The 24,083-nt window shown below is 36.0% G+C and overlaps 2 protein-coding genes across 2 annotated transcripts; both read left to right on the top strand.

The window, feature by feature from the left end:
• Window positions 1–17,145: 17,145 nt before the first annotated feature.
• K441DRAFT_736008 (uncharacterized protein) lies at window positions 17,146–18,661 on the top strand (the record flags this gene model as incomplete). Its single annotated transcript, XM_067654306.1, has 6 exons — window positions 17,146–17,255; window positions 17,327–17,683; window positions 17,762–17,833; window positions 17,891–18,138; window positions 18,190–18,236; window positions 18,288–18,661. 6 exons carry the CDS (start codon window positions 17,146–17,148, stop codon window positions 18,498–18,500), a joined length of 1,047 nt encoding a protein of 348 aa, XP_067508006.1. The 3' UTR covers window positions 18,501–18,661.
• Window positions 18,662–19,322: 661 nt separating this feature from the next.
• K441DRAFT_653721 (uncharacterized protein) lies at window positions 19,323–19,573 on the top strand (the record flags this gene model as incomplete). Its single annotated transcript, XM_067647570.1, has 1 exon — window positions 19,323–19,573. The coding sequence occupies exon 1, from the start codon at window positions 19,337–19,339 to the stop codon at window positions 19,571–19,573; it is 237 nt and encodes a 78-aa protein (XP_067508005.1). The 5' UTR covers window positions 19,323–19,336.
• Between the last annotated feature and the right edge of the window lie 4,510 nt (window positions 19,574–24,083).

The following is a 24,083-nucleotide window of genomic DNA, read 5'->3' as shown; positions in this document are numbered from 1 at the left end:
ATAAAACCCTAAGATAAATTAATTAGGGAACTAGATAACTATTAAGAGTAATAAACCGCGTATATTTAGCATTAGAGGTAGAGCGAACGTTATAGAATAAATAAATATTCGCTTTAGTATACTTTAAGTAAGAGGATAGTTGTTATAAAGATGGGTTCGCCAACGTAATATAGACTAACCCCTTTTTTAAACAATAAGAACACAGAGACGGTATAATCTCACTAAGAGATAATATTGCAGCAATAGTACGAGCACGACGTTAGGCGTATAAAGAAGAAATTGCTTTAGGTATAATAAGCAATAATATTAACCAAATTAATTAGACGGATATTATACCTCTAGTAAACGACTTAAAGATATTTTAAATCTTTAAGGACGAAAATAAAAAGGAGGGAGATAGTATTACGGACGCTTTAAGTATAATATTATAACTACTTAGAGAAGAGACGGAAGAAGCTAGTTGGTTAATTTAAACACGGTCTAGGATAGAGCCGATAGAACTATATAACGAGGAATAGTAACTAAGGTTATATAATATACTACGTGTTAAATAAGAGGAATAAAAGGAACTTACGTACCTTATATATAAGACATATATTATATATAAGAAGGATTTTATAGGAGTATGGTTGTGTATTTAAGGACCCTTAGTCCCTACCTAGATAGTTCCTTCCTTGTAGTAATTCTTAGAATACAATTAGAGTTAATCTATTAGGCAACCACTCTACTAGTTATTATTACATTGTCGACTTTTATACTTGTATTTCCTACACACCTAGCCCAATAACAGGACCCATCGTAGTTCTTGCTACAAGGTTCCGTTACAAATTAGTTATTTTAAGGACGTATACTATAAAATCTTTAGTAGGAGGGTTAAATAGTTTAGGGCGAAGTAGGGTCTAATTTTAGTAAAAGCGCGCTTTTTTTAGGGCTAGCGCGTCTTATAAGTATTAGGTTAGGGTATTAGGCTTTTAACCTTAAACGCCTAAGTAGTATATAATTAAGAATTAGAAATAAAATAGATATTCTAACTAGTAGGCCTAATAATAACTTAGCTATTTTGTGGTAATAAAGTACTATAGGTTCTTATAGTTGCTTAGGACCTTAATTAAAAATCCGGCGCCTTCTAGTTTGGGTCACTATTGCTTAAAATATTTAATAATAGCTAGTAATTCTTTATTATAGATCTTATAATTATATTTAGTAGGGCTTAGTTACTTTAAAAAGTATACTATAAGGTATAATATTTCTTCTTCGTTATATTAAGATAGAATGCCTCTAGTAACGTAATTAGATAAGTTAGCTTTTATAACACTTATTTATTCTAAGCTAAAATATTAGAGTATAGGTGCAGTAGTAAATATAACCTTTAAGTAAGTAAAGGCCTTTTTATATTCCTTATTAAAGTTAAAGGCTTTATTCTTTTAGGTTAGAGCTATAAGGGGTAAAACTAGGGCGAAGAAGTTATTAATAAACTATTAGTAGAAATTGGTAAATCCTATAAAGGCTCTTATATCCTTAACGTTCTTAAGTTCTTACTAGTTTATAATTACTTTAACTTTCTTTAGGTCTATTTATATACCGTTTATAGAAATAAAGAGTTTAAGGTATAGGACTTCCGTTTTATAGAACTTATATTTATCTATATCTAATTATAGACTAGCTCTATATAGGGTTTATAAAATAAAATTAACGTATTTCTAATATTCGGTTAGGTTATTACTGTATATTAGGATGTTATTAATATAAGCAGTATAGAAGATATTCAGGTAGAGATATAGGGTATTATTTATATAATATTAAAACGAGCTTAGAGTATTTATAAGGCCGAATAGTATTACTAAGTATTTAAATAATCTATACTAAGTATAAAATGCAGTAAGCTATTTATCTCCATTTACTATATAGAGGCGGTTAAATGCAGAGATAATATTAAGCTTAGTATAGTAGCGAGCCTTACTTAGTCAGTTTAGTGTTTTCTATATTAATAGGATCGGATATTAGTTTTTAATAGTAATGGCATTAAGAGCTTAGTAGTCTATATAAAAGCGTAAACCGCTACTAAGTTTCTTAATAAAGATTACTAGTGCGGCTATAGGGGACGAGCTTACTCTAATAAATCCTTTTAATTAGGTTCTTATCTAAATACTTTTATAGCACTTAGAGTTTATTTTAGGATATTCCGTATAGGGGTCTAAATCTAGGCTGCTTTTCTTCTTTAAGTATAATCTTATAGTTATACCATCGGTATTCTAGTAGCTTATTAGCTTTCTTTTATAAGAATATCTTTAGGCGGTTATAGTACTCTACTAGTACCTTTATAGTAGGGTTAGTATACTTCTTTAGTACTAAGGCCTTTTTAATATCAGCTATAGTGATAGCAAAGATTGTATATTTAGGTTTTTTAGCAAGTTATGCTTGTAGGGTAGCTTTAATTATGTGGATATTTAGGGTGCTAAGCTCGCTTAAATTGTCTATAGTTTCTTATTTAGGTTTAGGTTTAGTATTAGGTACGGAGTTAGTATTAGATTTAGGTTTGGGTTCTTTAAGAATCCTTTTTATAGTGGAATACTAGTCTTTTTAGTATTTTTATATATTAAGCTTAAGCTTCGGCTTAGCTTAGGACGGTGCAGTATTTAGTAATAACTTATAGAATTTAGTAGAGTTTTTGGATCCTTAGTGGATATTAATAGAATTTAGTAGAATTCTTATACTAGTGGAATCTGGTAGATTTCTTAGGCGTAAAGTAAATATTAGTAGAAATCTTACGTTGGTAGAATTTAGTGGAATTCCTAGGTTAGTAGAATCTAGTAGATTCCTTAGGTATATGGTAGATAGTTATAGAAATTTTAAACTAGTAGATTTTAGTAGATTTTTTAGATTTTAGTTTTAGGTCTAAGTAGTAAGTTATAAGGCACTTCTATTTATAATAGGAGGCAGTAAATAAAAGCTTAAGGTTGTTTTAATTAATAGTTACCTTATATAGCTTTATCTAGGGTTATCTAAGGATTACTAAGTGACCTAGGGTAGTAATAAAAAGTTTAATTAATTCTTTATAGTTTAGGTATTAGAGTTTTAGGAATACTATATAGGTAATATAACCTAAAATGGTGCGTTTGCTATTAAATTTAAATACGTTAATATGCCGGTTAAGGGGAATTAAGGTAAACCTATTATCTTATATAAAGATCTTATTAATAAATCCTATGCTACTAGCTCTTATATTAATTAGGATTTAAGTATTAGCCTATTAACTATTCTGCTAAAGACGGTAGTTAATAGTTATGCTACGGTCCTAAGAGTTAAAGTTTATAAATACGTTTAACGAGATCCTATAATAGAGCCGTTTTAGAGAGCGACTTAGCTTTAGGACCTTTCTTTTAGAGGTAATTAGGGTGGGGTTCTTATAGAACATTAGTTGGAGCTTTATCCTTATAAATAATGCTTACTAATTATTAAGCTAGAGCTAAATAAAGATTAGGGATAATAGCTAGAAGATTAGGGCGGTGGGCTACTAGCGTTAACTATTTGTAGATCTTTTTAAAAAGAGGCGGAGTAGTGGTTAGAGAGGTAGGAGTTACTTTTATATTTAAAGTAGAGGCCTAGCTTAATGCGTCGTTCTTATTTAGAAGACCCTAGTATGGTATATTTTAGGGTCCTAGTGTTAATATCTATAGCGTTAGGGTACTTAAACTAAGATGACTTGGTAGACATTTATAGGGCTATTATATTATATTAAGGAGCGTGTTTCGGTATTAGGCGTAGTATATTATTATACTATTTATTAATAACGTTTATATAGGCATTAAGGGCTCCTAGTAGGTCTATGCCTATTAGGGAGGTTTTTAGTTTAGGGCTTAGGGATTTAATAAGGCTGTTAACCAGTATAGAGTTGTTTTAGCTAGTTTTCTTTACGTAATAGTTAAATTCGGAGAAGTATACTAGGAAACTTTTTATTCCTTAAGCTATATAGTGTTACAGTACGTGCCGACTGTTAAGGTACGAGGTACGAGGTGACTGTATATCATTGATAAACGATATCGTGTGAGGATCTATGTAGGAGGTAAGGCGGTATATATACACGTCGTTCAGGGGTTAGGTCTATGCTCGTGTTATAACAACACTGAGTTATAACAACGTGTTAGGTCAGTGCCGTAATATATAGTTTATTTTCCTCTAAGTAGTGGCTTAGCGGTTTAGGTTACTGTATATAGCTTTAAGAAGTATAACTAGGCTTTATACTAAGTTTAGCTAAAGAGGTTTAATAAGGTTAGCTACCTTTTCTCTTAGTTAACTTAGGGCGTAACAGAGTTAGTTAGCTTTAGTTAGGTAGCGGTTAGTATTACTAGTTAGCTTATTTTTAAGCTAGCTTAAAAATAATTAGAGCTTTTATTATTTATTAATAAATACTAAAAGATCTAGTAGTTATTTAGATTGTTACGGTATAGTAGTTAGCTTAGGGTAAGAGACTACTATAGGTTTAGGGCTTACGTTCCGCGTATTTATCTCTAGAGATAGTATTTAGTCTTAAGGTCCTAGCGTAAGTATTTTAAATATACAGATTTCCTCTTAGAGGTTTTTAATTAATTGCTAGTATTATATTTATTATTCGGCTTATTATTAATTTAAAATGGCTTAGTTTTATATAAGGGCGTCTATAAAAGACTTTTATATTTCTACTAATTATTTTTAAAGTGCGGATATAATGTCAGCGGCTGTTATAGGAGTTTTAGGTTCGTTCTATATGTTAATAATAGTATAGGTAGTTAACGTAATATAGTGTTACGGAGTAAGTATAAGCGGCAATAATATATAGCAAGGTAGATATTATTAAGCTATATATATAAACTATATAAGGAGGTTAAAATATTACGTAAGGAAAGAAGGTAGAAAAATAGGAAGAAAGGGTATATATTATAGACTTAGTTGCTTAGTTAATACGTGCATAAAGTAAAATAGGATTTAGGTAGTAGTCCTAGTAAAACTTAGTAGGATTTAGTAGAACTTAGTAGAACTTAGTAGAATATAGCAGAATGCGGTAGATTGCCGTTAGATTACTATAGATTGCAGTAAATTACGGTCTTATAGTTAGTCTTTAGTTACTAAGTTAGTGGAAACAGGTAGACGTATATAAGGTATTATAGGGGTGTCCCGTAATAAGAAGTTAAGACTTAGTATTATACTATAAGCTCTAATACTTAGGCTACCTTAAGGATTTAAAGTTAATGCTACGCTATAAGCTTTAATATCTAGATTTCTCTAAGGGCTAGGACCTAATACTAACGTACTTCACCACTTAGTGCGCCGTACTACTTAGTTCGCCGCCCCACTAAGCGCGACGTGTCTCTCCTATACTTACTACTATAGCTATACCACTTTCGCAATTAGCCTTATATAAAGAAGGTAGGCTTAAACTAGCAGTTTAAGCCTATAAGAAAGGCTATTTTTTAAGTTATACTATAGCTGTAAACGCCTATAATGTCGTCCGAAGTACCTTATAACGCCGAATTTCTAGTATACCAGCTTAACTTAGATCTACCTTAAAAAGTTACCTCCTTACACCTACTAAGGAAGAGAGTCTCTTACAATGGATCTTATTAAGAGATAGGCGCGGTATACAGCCTAGGGTAGCTTCTATACGGCAGATAGCTTGGTACAAGAGATTTCAGCATCCGGGCGATGATAAATATGTGGAAAAACACTGCTAGGAATTTATTCCTTGTGCCATATCCAAAGAGTTATTTAATTAAGTTTTGTCCGGTTGTTAGGAATCATGTCTCACCCAACACATGAACAACGCTTCTTCCTAGTCGTCTTGTTTGCCCTTTGCTTCGTCTTTTCTCATCTAAGAGTGGTGGAAGCACAAAGCCATGGCCCGTATGAGTCTCTAGATGACGTTTGGCAACAGCTGAGGGGCGCTGCCGCGCTGATGCCTTCCAAAGAAACTGCTTTAAAAGGGGGTCAGAAGTTTGGACAGTGCTGTTATCTTGCTGTCAGCCAATCTTTGGAGATTAAGAATGGAAGTCTTGCCTACCGCGAGGGCCAAACCATGTTCCGCGGCAATGTGTCCTCCTTGGAGAGGTTCCAGATGCCCTGCGATGCCGTTTACAATGGCTCTACTGCAGACCAGCCTCAGGTGTGGGTTTCGTATAACTGGTACAGTAGCAATTGTCCTGGTTGGGGAGTTGCCCATTCTACTGACTTGCGTGATTGGGTCCAGCCTATGGTGGCTTTCATCCTTCCTTCGGTGGTCTTCGTTCTCAATATCCCACGCAGAAGACGGGTCAACGTACCCAAAACTTTATTCCCTCAGCTGACTGGTGCAAGTCTGGAAAAGATTAGTCTGCTCTTGAAGATTCCAGCAGCATCGCTGTTGATCATTTTGGACACCATCATGTGGCTGTGTACTGTCTGGGCTACAGCGGGACCACTTCTTCTATCCGGAATATACGAAGCACTTCTAGACCTTCGGTTACTACGCTTTTTGGAATCCCAATATTCTTCGAACAGCCTGTCAGTGAAAGAGCGTTCACACTTGCTCAGGGTTGTAAACGATCAAACTGATTGCAATCAGATAAGATTATCGATTGGATTGTGATTGGATTGTCGATCCGTAATCCGATTGTAATCCGACCACAATCAGATCAGCGGCTTAGCATTCCCACATCAATAATTTTAAGCTAAAGCTCTCCTTTTACATCGTACGAAAAATAAGCTTAGAAGCAGATCTATCCCAAATTACAAATACTCTTTAATTAATTAAGCTTTCTTCTTAGAATAAGGGGAAATATTAAAGCCCAATCCTTCTATATACCCGAGAACCGTATAAAGATAAGCCAGCGTAAGATAAAAATGGAAAAAAAATCTATTACTGTAAGTCCACAGACTGCAAGTATAGTATAATAGTTACTATAAATTTCTAGAGGCATCTTAAACGAAATCACTTAATTAATATTAGCCTCTTAAGAACAAGTTGTACAAAAACTAAAGCAAACGCTATACTTAAGGATCTTTAGGGGCAGGCTAGATCTAAGAGCGATCTATTAGAGTTTGAATCTGTTGTTCTAAGGTCCTCTCTTAATCGCGAAGTCATTAATCAAGCCCTTATTAATTTAATTGTTATACGAAACCTTCTATTTAATATAGTTAAATAGCCAGAATTCTATACTTTCTGTTAAGCTTTAAATCAGAAATCCTAGAGCTTTATTATAGCAGCTTACGGAGATATTAGCCAGAAGATTAAATAGTTATTTAATTCTTAAAAGGATGTTGTACAAAAAAAACTTCAGTCAGCGATTTTAAATATTCATCTCTCTATTGATGTCTGGACCTCTCTAAATAACTACTCTCTCCTTACTATTTGCTCCCATTTTATTGATACTTAAGAGCAAAGAGCGCGGGCTCTTCTTGCTTTATGACTAATTGTAAACTATAGCGGAGAAGAATAGTAGAATACCCTTCTTCTAGTGCTACTGGATTACGGTATCGTACGAAAGATTAGGGCCGTTATTAGTAACAATTCTTTAATAAATGATACGCTGTGTTGTACGATATCCGATTTCCTACTAGAGAATAAAGATATTTAATGGGATCCTGTCTACTAACGAATTTAATACTAAGGACATATTATTAACCTTACAGTTAATGCTTTCCTCTTTAGTGCTACTTAGGAGGGAAAGATTAAGGCGTATAAAAGGCTCTCTAAAAAGGGGAGTATAAAGCTAGAGATAATATATAATAAGGCTGCGCAAGAGAATAAAAGGGATATATTTCGCGTAATAGGGGCGCTCGGGCGGTTATATAACATTATTATCCACTCCCGCTCCTTAAGCAATTGTACGAAGCAGTTTGAATTAATTATTAGATAAAGGATTCCTTTTAATAATCGTACGAGATGGAATAGCTAGTAGAAAATGCTGGAGACTGCAATCTAGTATAAGTCTAGAGTTGACTAGTATACGAAGGCTAATATAGATATACTTAATAAAGACTTTCTTAACCCAGCCAACTAGTCCCTCCTTTATACGATTAAGAACTTCCTTAGGCCTTTCCACAGCGCAACTATAAAACTTTAAGGGCATAGCTTAAGCCTTAGCGAAGTTCTCTTTATAATAGACGTTCTTATTAAATATATAGAGATACAATAGGCATTAGCAGGTATTAGATTAAACTAAGACCTAAAGCACCGCATTAAATAAGCTTAGGAAAAGTTTAACAAATACTATACTAAAACGGATAGCTCTCCCCTCTACGCTATGGCACTAATTCTTTAGCCTTAGCGTCGTACGAAATACATTAAAGAGATATAGAAAAAGGAGTGGTAGAAACCTGCGCTTTAAAAGTTAAAGCAGCTCTAGGTGTTACGGACGCTTTAAGTACAATATTACGACTACTTGGAAAAGAGATGGAGGAAGCTAGTTGGTTAATATAGGCACGGTCTAGGATAGAGCCGATAGAACTATGTGACGAGGAATAGTAACCAAGGTCATATAATGCGATCTATATAATCTGTGTAATCTATATAATCTGCGACAGAGTAGATAGAGTACACATACGTCATATATAAAAAGGATTTCATAGGAGTACGGTTATGTATTTAAGGACCCTCAGTCCCTACCTAGATAGTTCCTTCCTTATAGTAATTTTTAGAATACAATTAGAGTTAATCTATTAGGCAACCACTCCACTAGTTATTATTACGTTATTAACTTTTATACTTGCATTTTCTACACACCTAGCCTAATAACGAGCCTACCGTAGTTCTTGCTATAAGGTTCCGTTATACAATTACTACCTAGTTACAGTATTAATATAAGAAGTTAAACAATATGCTACCAAAAGCAGCCACCATAACGCTATCGACGGTAGCAACTATATTAAGGTTAGGTAACGACACTAATATAGCAGACACTAACTCACAGCAACCTATAACGGTCGGATAGTTATAAGAGATAGTTAACCAGTTAACAGAAAATAATGTAATGTTAGAAAATAGGATTAACGGGATAGGCGCAGTAAAGGTTAAGTTACCATTAATTAAAAGGTACTTAGGAGAGAGATCGAAGCTTAAAGGATTCCTAACGTAAATATACTTTAAGGTAGCACAGGAAGGAGTAAAGCTGGCAACACCTATAGATTAAATAGCATACGCAGGATTGTTCTTAATAGGAAGAGCACTTAAATAGTTTAAGCCTTACCTAATAGAAATCTAGGTAAACGGAATAATAACTATAAACTAAAAGGTACGGTTCATGTTCTTAAGCTAGAATGGATTTGTTAAGCGACTTATACAAATATTTAGAGACCTAGAGGCAGTAACTATGGCGGAAAGAAAACTTTAAGATATTACGCAATAAACCTTAGCAATTAAGTATATAATACAGTTCCAGACGTTAGCGATATAAGTTAAGTGGAATAATAGGGCGCTTATAACACAGTATAAATAGGGACTTAAGGCTAAAGTCTAGGACGTAATTATTCTGATAGAGGATGCGGATACCCTAAGGGAATTAATAGATTAGGCAATTAAGATTAATAATTAGATCTACCAAAGGGAACAGGCTAAGAGAGGTTAGAATAGAGTTCTACAGTTGTATAAGGCGTAAAGTACGCAACAACCAAAGCTAAGTTAAAAACTATAGTATAGCGCAGAGCTAATGGACCTAAGTAGTACTAAAGAAGCCTATAAGAGATAGAGTAAACTATAGAAACCTAGAGGATAAGGATTAAGTAATTAAAGGTCTAAAGAGTAGAGGCTGAATTAGGGATCTTAGCAGCAGAAGACATTTAGGCGGACTCTATAGTAAGAAAAATGGTTTAAAGAAGGAGCTTATATAAATTGCGGAAAACAGGGTTATTATATCAAAGACTATAGAAGTGGGCAGAGTTACTATGTAGTAAAAGGCATAAGACTAGCAGACAATATATATGTATAAAGGGATAATAATATGCTGTAAGGAACAAAAGAATGTTTAATTAGAAGTTTTGCGTTTTATTATAACAACGCATGCCAAATTTATAAGGACGCTAAGTACGGCGTAAGCTATTAGCTATAGGAGCCAGTACCTATAGGATATAGAGGAACTAATGAACTAGTTCATAGATCGGATATTAAGGACAATAAATTTAACGTAGGCGAAATATTTCATAATAATAAGGCAATAAGAGCGGTTTACTAGGAACACGCAGCTATCGGAGATATTATACTAAAGGTAGAGGATAATTCCACTATAGAATAGGGAACATTAATAGGGATTAAAACCCTACTAGATATAATGTCTATCGCTTTATAAGGTATAAGAGAAGTAGGATAGCAAACTACTTCGGCACTTAATAAAGGCAAAAGGCCAAAGGCTTAAGATTTTTATAGTAAGATAAAAGACAACTAAGATTCTTAAGACGAGATAAGGCAAGCTTAAGGACCTATAATAGACGATAACCAATAGAGCAGAGTAATAGCTTAGTTTAGTAATATATAAATAAGCTTGGGACGGAAGTTCCTACAGGCACAAGATTCTTAAGACGAGATGAGTAAGATTTAAGACTCTTAAGATAAGATAAGAATACTAAGCAAGCCTAATTAGACTAAGGCTGGAGCTAAGCTTAAGTTAGAAGTAAGCTTAGGATTAAAGAATTTAAAGGGTTAAGAATTCGGAGTACGAATTAGGACACCTATAGGTAAGAGGTAAGGAGCTTCTTTATAGATTAGAGAATCTGCGGCGCAAATAGCAATTAGACTAGGAGATGAATATATAAACCTAGAGGACTTACTAGTAGAATATAGTGTTTAGACTAAAGATTAAAAAGTTAATACCAAGATTAAGAAGTATAAAGACTTTAAGGATTTAAGTATAAGACGCAAACTAAAAGAAACTATGGAAGAATTTAGGCAAAGAATTATTGCATAGTAAGAACAGAAACTAGATAAGAAATCTAGCACATTAGGACGTATAAAGGACAGAGCGCTAGTATAAAGAATCACTAATAGGCCTAAGGCAGGTATACTAAGAGCTAAGTGGCTTATTAAACTGGAAGATAAAGAGAATCTAGGGATTCTAATTAGGTTTAAAGAACAATATACAAAAGGCTATTACAATATAGTAATAAGAAGATACTTCCTTACGGACAAGCCGTATATACTCTAGTAGCTATACTAAAAGTAGTATAGGCAAAGGCATAATAATAAGTAGGAAGATTTCTATATATAGTTAGATAAAAAAGTTATCTAAGACCACCTAATTACAGAGAAGGCCATAAATTATATTAAAGAAGCCTTAATTATAACGTTAAAGGATCTAGAGGAGCGTTTAGAGGACTAGAGAAGCAAGAGGCGTATCTTAGTACCTGCAAATAAAGTTATAACGTTTAGATTAGCATAATAAAGGTTTAAACTTAAAGATAAAGACAAGTTAAGAGTTAACCTAAAGTACCTAGCACACTATACGTTATTATGGATTGCGTACGTGGATAATATATGCGAGATATATAAGAATCTAAAAGAAAAGAATCGGAAATACCCTATAAGGATATACTGGATAACAGATAAGCAATAGTACAGGAATGCTAAGCATATGCATAGATAGCATCCAGTAGAAGTTTAAGAGGAAGAAAGCTTAGTACTTTAACTAGAAAGATTCCTTATAGAAGAATACTTAGATAGACGATAGTGGTGGGAATGCCTAGAGAACACGTGTCTATAGTATATTAAAGATAAGAAACGAACTAGGTATTAGCCAAAGAGTAAGCCAAGTATATAAGGATTAAGTAGCTAATAGTTAGGAAAAGTAGAGGCCCACGGGACTAGAGGGAGCTAGTAGTAGAGCCTTAGACCCTTAAAGGAATTTAAGGACAATACCTAAATTTATAAGTTAAATAGTAAGATTAATAGTTTAAAGCGCTAATAGATAGTGGAGTAACGCGGAACTATATCTTACTAGCAGCAGTTAAGAGAATAGGGCTACCTTATAGATAGAAGGAATAACCTTACCTATTAGTTATAATTTTAGGAGATCCAATAGCTTACGGAGGAGGGATTATTAGTCTTAAAATAGGACCTATTTAGATAACCATTAAAGGAAGACGAATTGAGATATCTTTTAATATCCTACTATTAGGACGGGATAAGGCAGTATTAGGCATGCCTTAGTTATAGGAATATAACCTAAGAATCGATTAGATTACAGGTTAAGTTAATATTAGAGATACTTAATACCGCAAGAAGTAATAATAAGCTAAGTTAGTATAGTACTAAGTCGGAGCAATATATAAAGAGACTAAGCAAGGCTTAAGTTATGTACTAAAGAGATACTATAAGTATAGCAAGAAACTATAGTTACCGGAAAGTAAAAAGCTGTTAGAGTATGCAGTATAGGACTATAATATAGAATTAAAACCAGGAATAAGTCTAAAGTTCTTTCCAATCTATAAGCTTACTAAAGAAGAGGGTAAAGTATTAAAAGAGTTTATCTAGGAAAACCTATAAAAGGGATATATTAGACTATTGCAGTCATTAGTAGGATATCTAGTACTATTTATACTAAAGAAGAATGGTAAACTAAGGCTGTGTATTAACTATAGATAGTTAAACAGCATTACCAGAAAGGATAGGTATCCTTTACCCTTAATTAGCAAAATCTAAGATAGAATAGGTAATGTATAAATCTTTACGAAGATAGATCTAAGATAGGCGTACTATTAGATTAGAATTAAGGAAGGCAATAAATAGAAGGCAGCCTTTAGGTTAAAGGAAGGACTATATAAACCACTAGTTATGCAATTTAGGCTTATAAACGCACCAGTAATATTTTAGAAGTGTATTAACAATATATTAGGAGAATACTTGGATAAATTTATTATGGTATATCTTAATAATATTATTATCTACTTAATGACTAAGGAAGAATATGAGGAACACGTTAAATAGGTTTTAAAGAGACTATAAGAAGAACAGATGCTAGTAGCAATTAAGAAATGCGAGTTCTTCACTAAGAAGACCGATTTTGTTAGATTTATTATTAAACTAGGCTAACTTAGTATAGATCTAAAGAAGATCGAGGCTATAGTGAATTAGCAAGAACTAGAGAATATTACGCAATTAAGATCATTTCTAGGGTTTTGCAATTACTGCAGAAGGTTTATAGTATAGTAGTTAAAGGACATTAAGCTATTTACGCGGTTAATAAAGAAAGAAGAACTATAGGTATAGGGAGAGGAATAAAAGGAACTCTTTAAGAAAGTTAAAGAGTTATTTACCTAAGAGCTAGTTCTTAAGATCTATTAATTAGGACTAGAAATAGTTGTAAAAATAGATGCATTAAATTATATACTAGGGGTATACTTTATACAGAAATATTAAGATGGATAGCACCTAGTGGTATATTATAGTTAAAAGATAACACCACTAGAGTTAAACTATAACATCTATAACAAAAAGTTATTAGGTATAGTTATAGTATTAAAGAAATAGAGAGCATTCTTGCAAGGCATAGAGAAACTATTTATAGTTAAGATAGATTATAAGAACCTAATAGGATTCTTAACGACAAAGGAACTTAACTAAAGATAGGTTAGATAGGCAGAGATACTTGCAGAATACTATTTTAAGATTTAGTATACTAAGGGTACAGATAACACGTAGGCAGACGCTCTAAGCCGTAAAGCTAAACTACAAAATGATGAAAAGCTATTAGGGGCTTTACTGTGAAAAGATACAGACGGATTAATTAGGTACAATTATCTAAAAATCGCAGCAACTTAAGAGAGTAGTAAACCAGAAAGAGTCTATAAGATACTAAAAAGCTTTTAGGTATAAAGAATTCTAGAAGTATAACTAAAAGATCTATAGGTGGATATATACGAAAATTAAAAAGTAAAGTATATCCTAAAAAGCATAGCGGAGTAATTTATAGAAGAATTCTATAAGGGATTAACTTAAGGACATAATAGAGCTATAGGCTTAGTATTAAGACTCTAGGAGGAGTACATTATTAACGGAATCTAGAGGATAGCTAGAAAGGTTACTAGAGAGTGTTTAGATTGCTAAAGGAATAAACTAATAAGGCATAAGCCATATAGAGGGCTATAACCTATTAAAACACTAGAGAGACCATAGGAGGTTATATTATAGGACTTTATCGTTAAGTTGCTAAAGTTAAGAGATCCTATTACTGGACAAGATTATAACGCGATCTTAGTAATAGTAGACAAGCTTATAAAGTGGGGATACTTTATAGCATATATAGAAGAAATCTTAGCGGAAGATATTGCTAAAATCTATATTAAGAAAGTGTTTGCAAAATATAGAGCATTAAGTAAGATTATATTAGATAGAGATCTAAGATTTATAGCAGCATTTTAGAAGGTATTCTTAGCGGAGCAAGGAGTTTAAGCAGCAACTTCTACCGTATATTATCTATAGATAGATAGTTAAATAGAAAGATTAAATTAAACGCTAGAGTAGTATTTAAGACATTATGTTAATTATATATAGAATAATTGGGTATTGCTATTACTGGTTACGCAGTTTATATATAATATAACACCTTAAAAAGGAATAGGCATATTACTATTTAAGGCGAATTATAGATATAAGCTAAGAATATTGTTGTTACTATAGTAAGTAAAGAAAACAAGTAGTACAGCTAAAGAAAGAATAAAGATATTAATAAATCTTTATATAGACCTTATGGAATTAATAAAGAGAGTATAAGAGAGAATAAAAAGGTATTATAATGCTAAGAGATCTAAGGGACTAGATCTTAAGGAGGGAGATAAAGTATAGCTACTATATAAAAATTTCAAGAGTCGACAACTAAGCAAGAAGTTAAACTATGTTAGACTAGGACCTTTTAAAATTACGTAGAGGATTTCACTAGTTACGTTTAAGTTAAACCTACTAGCTAAAATAAAGATCTACCCTATATAATATATTGTAATGCTAGAGCTAACATATAGAAATGTTAAGCCACTAGTTTATAAAGTAGATATATATAGAGGACAAGAAGAAGACAAATAGTAAGTTTTAAAAATTATTAGTTATAAGGACATTAACGATAAAACATGGTATAAGGTTAAGTAGATAGGCTATACTAAGACTACCTAGAAACTACTAGAGAATTTAAAGAACACTATAGGAAAGGTACAGGAGTATTAGAAGAGATTAGGTTAGGTAGTATTAATAAAGAAAGATTACTAAAGAATAAGTCACCTAAGGGGGACCTAAGAAGAGCAGTTACTGAACTACTTAAATCTATTTCCTTCTTAGTTAGAAAAGAATCTATTTTTTTATTACTAAGTTCCTATAAACCTTATTCTATAAGTTTCCACTCCTTAAAACGAACCTTCTTACGCACCTTCTTAAGACGGATTAACCAAGCGGACGCCGCAAGACGAGACTTAAGGGCCCGTTGCTGAGCATCGGCAGCCTCCTATTTAGCGTCCTAAGAACGACGTAATTTAGCAAGAGTAATAGACAGTTTATTATCTAGCCGCGTAGCAATAGATTAAATATAAAACCCTAAGATAAATTAATTAGGGAACTAGACAACTATTAAGAGTAATAAGTTGCGTATATTTAGTATTAGAGATAGAGCGAATATTATAAGACAAACAAATATTTGCTTTAGTGCACTTTAAGCAAGAGGACGGTTATCGCGAAGATAGGTTTGCCAACATAATATAAACCAACCCCTCTTTTAAATAACGAGAACACGGAGACGGTATAATCTTACTAAGAGATAATATTGCAGCGATAGTACGAGCACGACAAGTAGTTAAGGAAGAAGAAATTACTTTAGGTATAATAAGCAATAATATTAACCAAATTAATTAGACGGATATTATACCTTTAGTAAACGACTTAGAGATGTTTTAAATCTTTAAAAACAAAGATAAGGAGGAGGGAGATGGTGTTACGGACGCTTTAAGTACAATATTATAACTACTTGGAAAAGAGATAGAGGAAGCTAGTTAGTTAATATAGGCACGGTCTAGGATAGAGCCGATAGAACTATATAACGAGGAATAGTAACCAAGGTTATATAATGCGATCTATATAATCTGTGTAATCTATATAATCTATAATAGAGTAAATAGAGTATACGTATGTTATATATAAGAAGGATTTTATAGGAGTACGGTTGTGTATTTAAGGACCCTTAGTCCCTACCTANATAGTTCCTTCCTTATAGTGATTTTCAGAATATAATTAGAGTTAATCTGTTAGGCAACCACTCCACCAGTTGTTATTACGTTGTTAACTTTTATACTTGCATTTCCTACACACCTAGCCTAATAACGAGCCTACCGTAGTTCTTACTATAAGGTTCCGTTACACTAGGAGCAATTCTAAGATTCCTATCCCCTTCGTACTATATTGTATAAGAGGCCTTTACAGTACTAGATAAGGGAAAAAGAGCTAGATAAGTTTAATCTCATTGCAAACAATCTTAAAGAAAGAATTATTTAACCGCAAAGCCTTAATAAGTATAAGAATTACTACTCTAAAGCTCCGTACGAAATACAGGGCCTAGCTCTTTATTAGTAGACTTAGGAGCCTTAAAGAAAACGATGGCTAAGGCTTTTAATTCTTACTATAAATATCCTTTCTATTCTAGCTATGAGCGATAACCTAGAGAGGGTTTTCTTAGGTGGCCGTTGTATAATAAGCTAGGAAAGAATGAAGATGGGAATGGACAGCCTTAAGAGAACAGAATGTTTAAAAAACTGGTATAAAAGCGAGATTTTAAGTAGGTAGTTGTCTAGGGTTCTAGGGGTAGAGATATCTCTTTAATAGTATTAATTATACGGGGTGCCAAGGAATCTGCTATCACGTGCTATAATTGTCAATTAGATTGTGATCGTCAATCAGAATCTCGCAATCACAATAATCCGATTGTGGCTGATTGTGGCTGATTGTTTACAACCCTGCACTTGCTCCTGGTCATCTTGCTCGGAAATCTGGATCTGAACCCAGCGTGGGAACACTCAAAACTATTGGTAATCCGATTACCCAATGAGAGCCTCAGTCGAAGATGCGGTAGCTGTCACCAGTCACTATTTCCTGCAACAACGGACTCTTCAATTGTCGACAGGTACCCGGACTCGACTCTGGGAGAAATAGCGGTCGTCAAACTCAAACTGAAATCCATGCTTGAGTCGCAGTACAGTTTTGGTTCCTCAGTGGGTGCAGCTGTCTTGTTCTACACGGGGTCTTTCATATATACCCTTTGGGAAATTAAGAGCAACTGGGGTGATGGGTAAGTTGAATTCTTGACGGAGCGGTCTTGTGAGGTCTGCGTCTTATAACAATGGCTAATTTCTTATTAAGGAGATCTGCACACCACCTAGCATTCGGTATATTTTGGACGATCATCCCTCACATCGCGATAGTAAGCTGCCTACTACTAGGCGGGAATAACCCGAGTGCGTGGGAAGGGATTGTAGCCCAGCCTAATCATAACGCCGGTCGCACTTTTTCGGAAGCCGATACCATCCGGTTGAGTGATTCAGTGTGTGGGCTCCCTACGGGGGTAGATGGTGCTATCATGCCTGTACTGGCTAAGCAAGAGACAGACGAACAGACCGGTTCGAAAGTGTCGGAAGTACTGTGCAAGCTTTATCGGCCCGTGTATAAAACATGCTATAAGCCAGCCTGGATGTGGAATCGTGGGATGAGCAAAGCTGCGTGAGTAACTAAGTTCCTCGAGGAAAACCCACAGCTTGAAGGTCTTCGATTCGAGGTTTTGCAAATGGGAGTGACTAGCTGGTTCGTTTATACGTTGGCGCCAGCGTATATTCTCATGCTCATCCCACCATTTCTCGGAGGCATGATCAGGTCAGTTAGGTTTTGCGACCTTATAGTAATTTCTACGAAGCGGCTGATCTAGAGTAGTTATACGACTCCCATGGTAGGCCTTAGCTGTCGCTCTATGACGACCTTGATGTGGGCCTCTTCCCAAACATTGCTGATGATTCTTTGGATGGTGGATTGGAAGTTCTGGGGAAGAGACAAATTCCTGCAAGGAAGCTCGAAGAGTGCGACTACCGTCAAGGCCAGTCTATCAGGGGCCGAAATGGTCTGGTACCTGTGTTTCGTCCTTGGCATTATGGGGGCCGTAATCAGGTCTATTGGGGGCACAAGTCAGTATCCTGGAATAAAGTCGGTTTGCTCCGTACTAATTTGGAATGCAGTGTTTGTCTTGATGCAGCTTTACCGCAATTGTCTTTGCTGGATTTCGGTATGATACGCGCGGCTCCATTTCGGTTCGTGAAGAGCTGACCTTACCCAGATTCAGTATTGGTTGCATCGGCACAGCGACCCAGGTGCACAGATGTACTTGTCCGACGGGAGCACCGAGCAGATATACTATGCGAAAAAATTCTGGATGCCAACCGGCATTACGGCGATGGTGCTCCTTATAAGTTTGACGTACTTGGGATGGTGGTATCAGCGGCGACTGCGGGCACAGTTCCACAGCCTGGTCCGGCGTATTAACGGTTAATGAGAGGGATATCAAGGAGAATGAAAAAAAAGCCGTAAACGGGCATGATGTGGGCATGAGATGGGCATGAGACACTTTATTCATTAAGGTGGCCGTGCGCTTGATCGGCGCAATTGACCCTTGCCGCTCTCTCTTCTTAAATTCTTAATCATTGACTCCCACAAAATTCTAATTGACAAATTCCAGAGTGCAGTTCGCCAATGCGCTTATTGGCTTGGTGCATCTCGTTGCCCGAAGCGAATTTAGGGAGGCGGTCAAGGCGTCCAGCGATGTGCACGATCGCCCTTTAGCGAGCGCTCTAAAATTTTAAATTTGGCACGCGCATCTAATCTCGCTAGTAATTGTAGCGAACGGCTGTGGCTACATGCAAGGACTATTTTGGTTGCCCTAGAGAATTATTGGAGCGCTCGCTAAAGGATGTGGAAGCTGGTCGTGCACATCGCTGTATCAGGACTCCTTTAGCGCAAGCCTCGCGCATCTCGAGAATGTCCTTTTATTAACCTACTATATTACTACTAACAGAGCCTAGTATATAATATAATATACACAGAATGGTAGCTCTAGGTATGTAACATCCATATATTTAGGTTTATACCTTTAGGTAGCTATAGGGAGGTGGTTACCTCCAAAGGCACGATTTCGGCCTTACAGAGGTTAACTTAATGCATAAATTTGTTACTGTAAAGAGTCTTGAGCTAAGCGAGTCCCGATCCGAACACGTGGCCATGTGCGACTGTACACACACTGCACGTCGGGAGCCGTGGTCACATTCGCACTCATCGCCGCTTTCATTGCAGAAGTCAGCGACCGCTGAACCTGTCTGGCGGTAGTTAACCATGTCCTGCTCTTCTTTCCTTCCACGCCGGTCTAGGTGCGAAGCAATCGTGTTCAGTCTATTCGCAGTTCTAGCGGCCATAGCTGTTACTCAAGCATTTATTGCTCTTACATGGGCCGGAGGGTCATCAGGCTTCTTTGGCTTTGGTCACAGCCCTATGGAGAATGTGCCACATCCTCATTCTACGAAAGGCGCTGTAGCATCCATGAGCACAAGATGCAGTGATGTTGGTGCGTGATGAACTGGATGATATTGAATTATTGAGAATATCTAGTTCTATCTATGACGAACATAGGTCCTTATATAGGCCTATGTCTACGGTGGCAAAGTGATTGCTAAGGATACCGAGCAAAATGGAAACAAAGGGAATCTGCTTATGTAAGCAGGAAACAAATGTGGAGGACTCCTCCAGAACCATCGTTATACCCCCTAGTGCTCCACCAAAACAGAAGCAGATCCTTCCTAAATTAGTATTAAACTTGTTAATATATAAAAGAAACACCTCGTAATCCTCCGAGTGTACTATAGGTCCTACTTAACCTCTCCCTAAGCTGTAATCGATCGTCCGTTACGAGCTCTCTTGTCGTTCTTATCCCCTATTTAAAAGTTATCAGCACTGGTCAGAATCGTTAAATGGCGTGCCCTCTAAGGATTTGCCGGCCTATGTACGATTTCCTATTTAGGTTTAGTATCTATATCGCATTAAACGAGGCCCAGCTGCTTAACGAAGTTCCTAAACTAAACCGTCGACAGTAGCTTTGTAAGACTGTCGGCCACCATATCGCCCGTAGGAACGTGCTGTAGGTAGATTATACCACTTTAAACCTTATCACGAATGTAGTGCCAGTATAGCTTAAAGTGCTTAGTGCGCGCATAATAGTCGTCGCTTTTAGCAAGGCTAATAGCTAGTTAATTGTCGCCATATAAATGTATCGGTAGTAGATCCTTTCCGGTATAGCCTAAATCAGTAAGCAATTAACGGAGCCATAAGGCTTCCTTAGCGGCATATATCATCGCCATATACTCAGCCTCTATAGTTAAGGTTGTAAGTATTGACTACTTGCTTAACTTATGTGAAACTAGGCTACCTACTAGCTTATAGATATAGCCAGAAGTTAACTTCCTGTTAACTAAATCGGCGAACGCTGCATCGCTATAGCCGTATAGTTATAGGTCAGGTATACCACCTAGTGCGCTTCCGCTATACTCCCTATTGTAATTAGGCGTAGTATAGTCCGTAGCTAACGCCTTAGCGAAGGCCTTCGGAGGTGGCTGCTGCCCTTAGGGTAAGCTAAACTCTATACCGAAGTCGATCGTCCCTATATAGTAGGCGAGTATCTACATCGCAGCTTCTATATGTAGTTCGGTAGGGTTATATAGGAACTAATAGAGCTTCCCTATAGCCTAGGCTACGTCAGGCCGAGTCTAATTGCATAGATAAAGTAGAGAGCCTATTAGTAATTAATATCGTTTTACCAGCTCCGGCGGAGCTTAATCCTCAGGCTTATATAGCTTAAAGTCTACTATGGAGGGGTGAATTAGTATAGAGGCCGGTGCGTAATTCTCTATATAGAACGTATATAAGATCTTCCTAATATAGGCGTCCTATACCAGTCGAATTAATCGCGCTTAGCGGTTCCTTATAATTCGAATGCCTAGGTAGTATACAATTAGGCCTAAGTCTCTTACTTTATACTTATTCCTAAGTGCTTCTTTAAGCAGTTCAATCGTCCGTACGTCTTGTCCAATTAAAATAAAATCATTAATATAAATAATAATAATTTGGCCGCTTTGCTGGCTAACGAAGACGCATAGGTTAGCTGGAATTGGCATATATTTAAGGGTAATAAGGAAGCTCTTAAGTTCCTTATACTAAAGCTATAGCGCCTGCTTAAGGCCGTAGAGAGCCTTAAGCAATAGGCCCATAAGGGTAACGCCGTCCTTTAGATACTAACGATATCCTTCCGGTAGCTAAATATAGATATTCTTGTGGTTAAGCTTCCTATTAAGGAAGGCCGTAATTATATCTAAGTGCTCGCACTCTAGATTATATGCGGTAACCAGGGCCATTAATAGCTTAAATATACTTAGTCGAACGATGCCTGCGAATATATCTCCATAGTCAATTCCCAGGCGCTACTTATTACCGCGTAATACTAGTCTTGCTTTCCATCTAAATAGGACGTTATTCTTATTAAATTTATACATAAAGACCTATTTAATAGGTAGAGCCTTGGCTCTAGGTAGAAGTTTAACAATCTTAAATAAGATATTCACCATTTAAGACTCCTATTTCTCATCCGCCGCAGCCTTCTACTCCTTCTTAAATATTAAACTTATGGCTTCCTTCCAGTTACGTGGCTCCGGAGGTAGTTCTTTAGTTATCCTTATCCACTAAGGCTGCGATAGAGCGCTTGCGAACGTATAGGCAAAGGCCAGGGTAAGGTAGGTGGCTTTTATGGCTAGCTCCTTCCTTCCAGTTCTATAGAGTACACTATAGTTAAGCCGTGGCTTTAACCGCGTACAAGTATTTATTATAGGTTCAGCCTCCTTATCTAAGTACTTATCCAGAGTCTGCTCCAGGTCTTCCTGGTAGATGTCCCTTAAGGGAGTTTCTTCCTGATAGAGGTGTCCTCCTAGATCAGGTAGCTCTTGCTAGTCAAGGCCTGCCTATTCGTCGTTAGTGAGGGGAGGTTAATTAGGCTACGGTGCGATGTTATAATCGTCAGAGGCACCCCCCAACTAAAAGTTACCCCCCAACTGCGAAGCCTAAGCGACCTTATCTGCCTCCTATAGTAACTAAGAAGCGTTACTTCCTTCCTGCGGTAACCGGGAGACCTCTAGTGTAGTATCTTTGGTAGGGAGTTCCTTAAGTAGTACCTAGTAGATATTATTATTGCTACCTTCTTCTTTACTAATTAGTGTAGTAAGAAAGGTTCCTAATTTATTAAAGGTAACGCTGCTTAATTAAACGACCCTATTCTTATAAGGTAGATAGACGCGGTATATATATAAGCCTTTATAGCTAACCAATCGTCCTTTCTAAGCTCTTATAACGAACTTATCACCTTATTACCGCTAAGGGTCCTTTTTATTAATAAGGATATAGGTGGGACAGCTATAGATCTTCTAGTTAGCGTACGTAATTATAGAATTAGTATTACCTAAGGCGAGAGCTATTACTTAAGCGGGCGGAGCTTAGTCCTTATTAACTAATATAGGTAACATATTAAGTCTATATACGGCTGCCTTAGCAACTTTAGGCTAGAGCTTTAGTGGCAATTAAGTTTTAATTAACATTACCCTAACCCTTTCTTTAACTAGGTGGTTGGCCTTCTCTATAATTCCATTCTAGTATGCGGTGTATAGGGTAAAGGCTTTAGTAACTATACCCTTGTTCTTAAAGAAATCGGTTATATCCTTACTAAACTACTTAGCAGCTCCATCTAATTAGAAGCAACTAATTATTATCCCTATTTAAGTCTTAATTATACAGATAAACTGCTTTAAGGTAAAGGCCGCGGAGCCTCTATTTAATATATAGTAGATCCATCTAAAGCGTGTTCGGTCATTAGTAAATAGTACCTAGTACTTTTTACCGTAGAGACCTTTATGTTTTAATGGCCTAACTACATTAATATGCACCTTTTTAAATATACAATTACTGCGTCTTTAAGGGCGTCTTAATATTTGCTTTTTAGCCTTTCTAAGGTAACAGTCCTTATAATAAAATGGCTTATCCTTAGTAATTACAATCCCCTTTACGCTTCTAGCGAGGAGACGTATCTAGGCAGGAGGAAGGTGTTATAGTCTCTTATACTAAGTCTCTATAGTAGCTTTAGCAAGCACGCCTTTCTTATAAAGGCGCGATTGTACGGTAGCCAGAGCTATCGCGAAAGGAACCTCTATAGGGTTATTTACCGGTATAAACGTATTAAGTCCGTTAATGCTTAGGATATAGGCTATTTCTGTCTAATCTTTAACAAAGTTAATTATATTATAGAGACCGTTAAAGAAGGCTCCCTTCCCTTATAGGACACTAAGCGAGATAATATTTATAAAGAAGTTAGGATAGTAATATACTTTAGTAAACGTAATTATATAGGCCAAGTGGTCAGTTTGGGAGACTGTAAGCTCGACTAATCCAACGCCGATAGCCTCCATTAGGCCTCCTCCCGTCTAGATTTAGATAGGTTTAATTTTCTTATACTATATAAACCTCCTAATATTATTGCCTATGTGAATATTCGAGCAACTGTCGGCTATCTAGAAGTCCTTAATATTCGTTTCTAAAGCTATAGCTGCTAGCCCAATAACCTACGTAGTAAAGATCGATCTAGTTACAAAATTAGTAGCTTAAGAGGGGCGATTAGATGTCCCCTTGGAGGCCTTATTAGTATTTAAGGCTGCTCTATTACCTAAGCGCGGAGGCCGTTTCTCTCTAGGTCTCCACCATTCGGGTCTTAGATAGGTGTGCTTTATCTAGCAGCCTTCCTCGCCACCTAGATAACCTAGCTTGTACTATTTATACTTATTTAAAGCATCCTTGGCAGAGCCTTAATTACCTAATAAGGTACCTTAACCGGCTCCTCCGCTGCCTCTGCCGCGGCCATTGCCACAACCATGTTCATTGCCGCGTCCTTAATGTGAGTCACCTGGTGTCTAATTAAACGAGGCGAAGCTCTTGGCCGAGTTCTTCCGCTAAGCCTCGTTAGTAAGGTCAGCGATTAACTAAAGTAATAAAATTA

This window comes from Cenococcum geophilum (assembly GCF_001692895.1).
Source record: "Cenococcum geophilum 1.58 unplaced genomic scaffold K441scaffold_6, whole genome shotgun sequence".
Taxonomy (NCBI): Eukaryota; Fungi; Ascomycota; class Dothideomycetes; order Gloniales; family Gloniaceae; genus Cenococcum; species Cenococcum geophilum.
The sequence above is the reverse complement of the archived record's forward strand: the minus strand, read 5'-3'. Positions and strand labels throughout refer to the sequence as shown.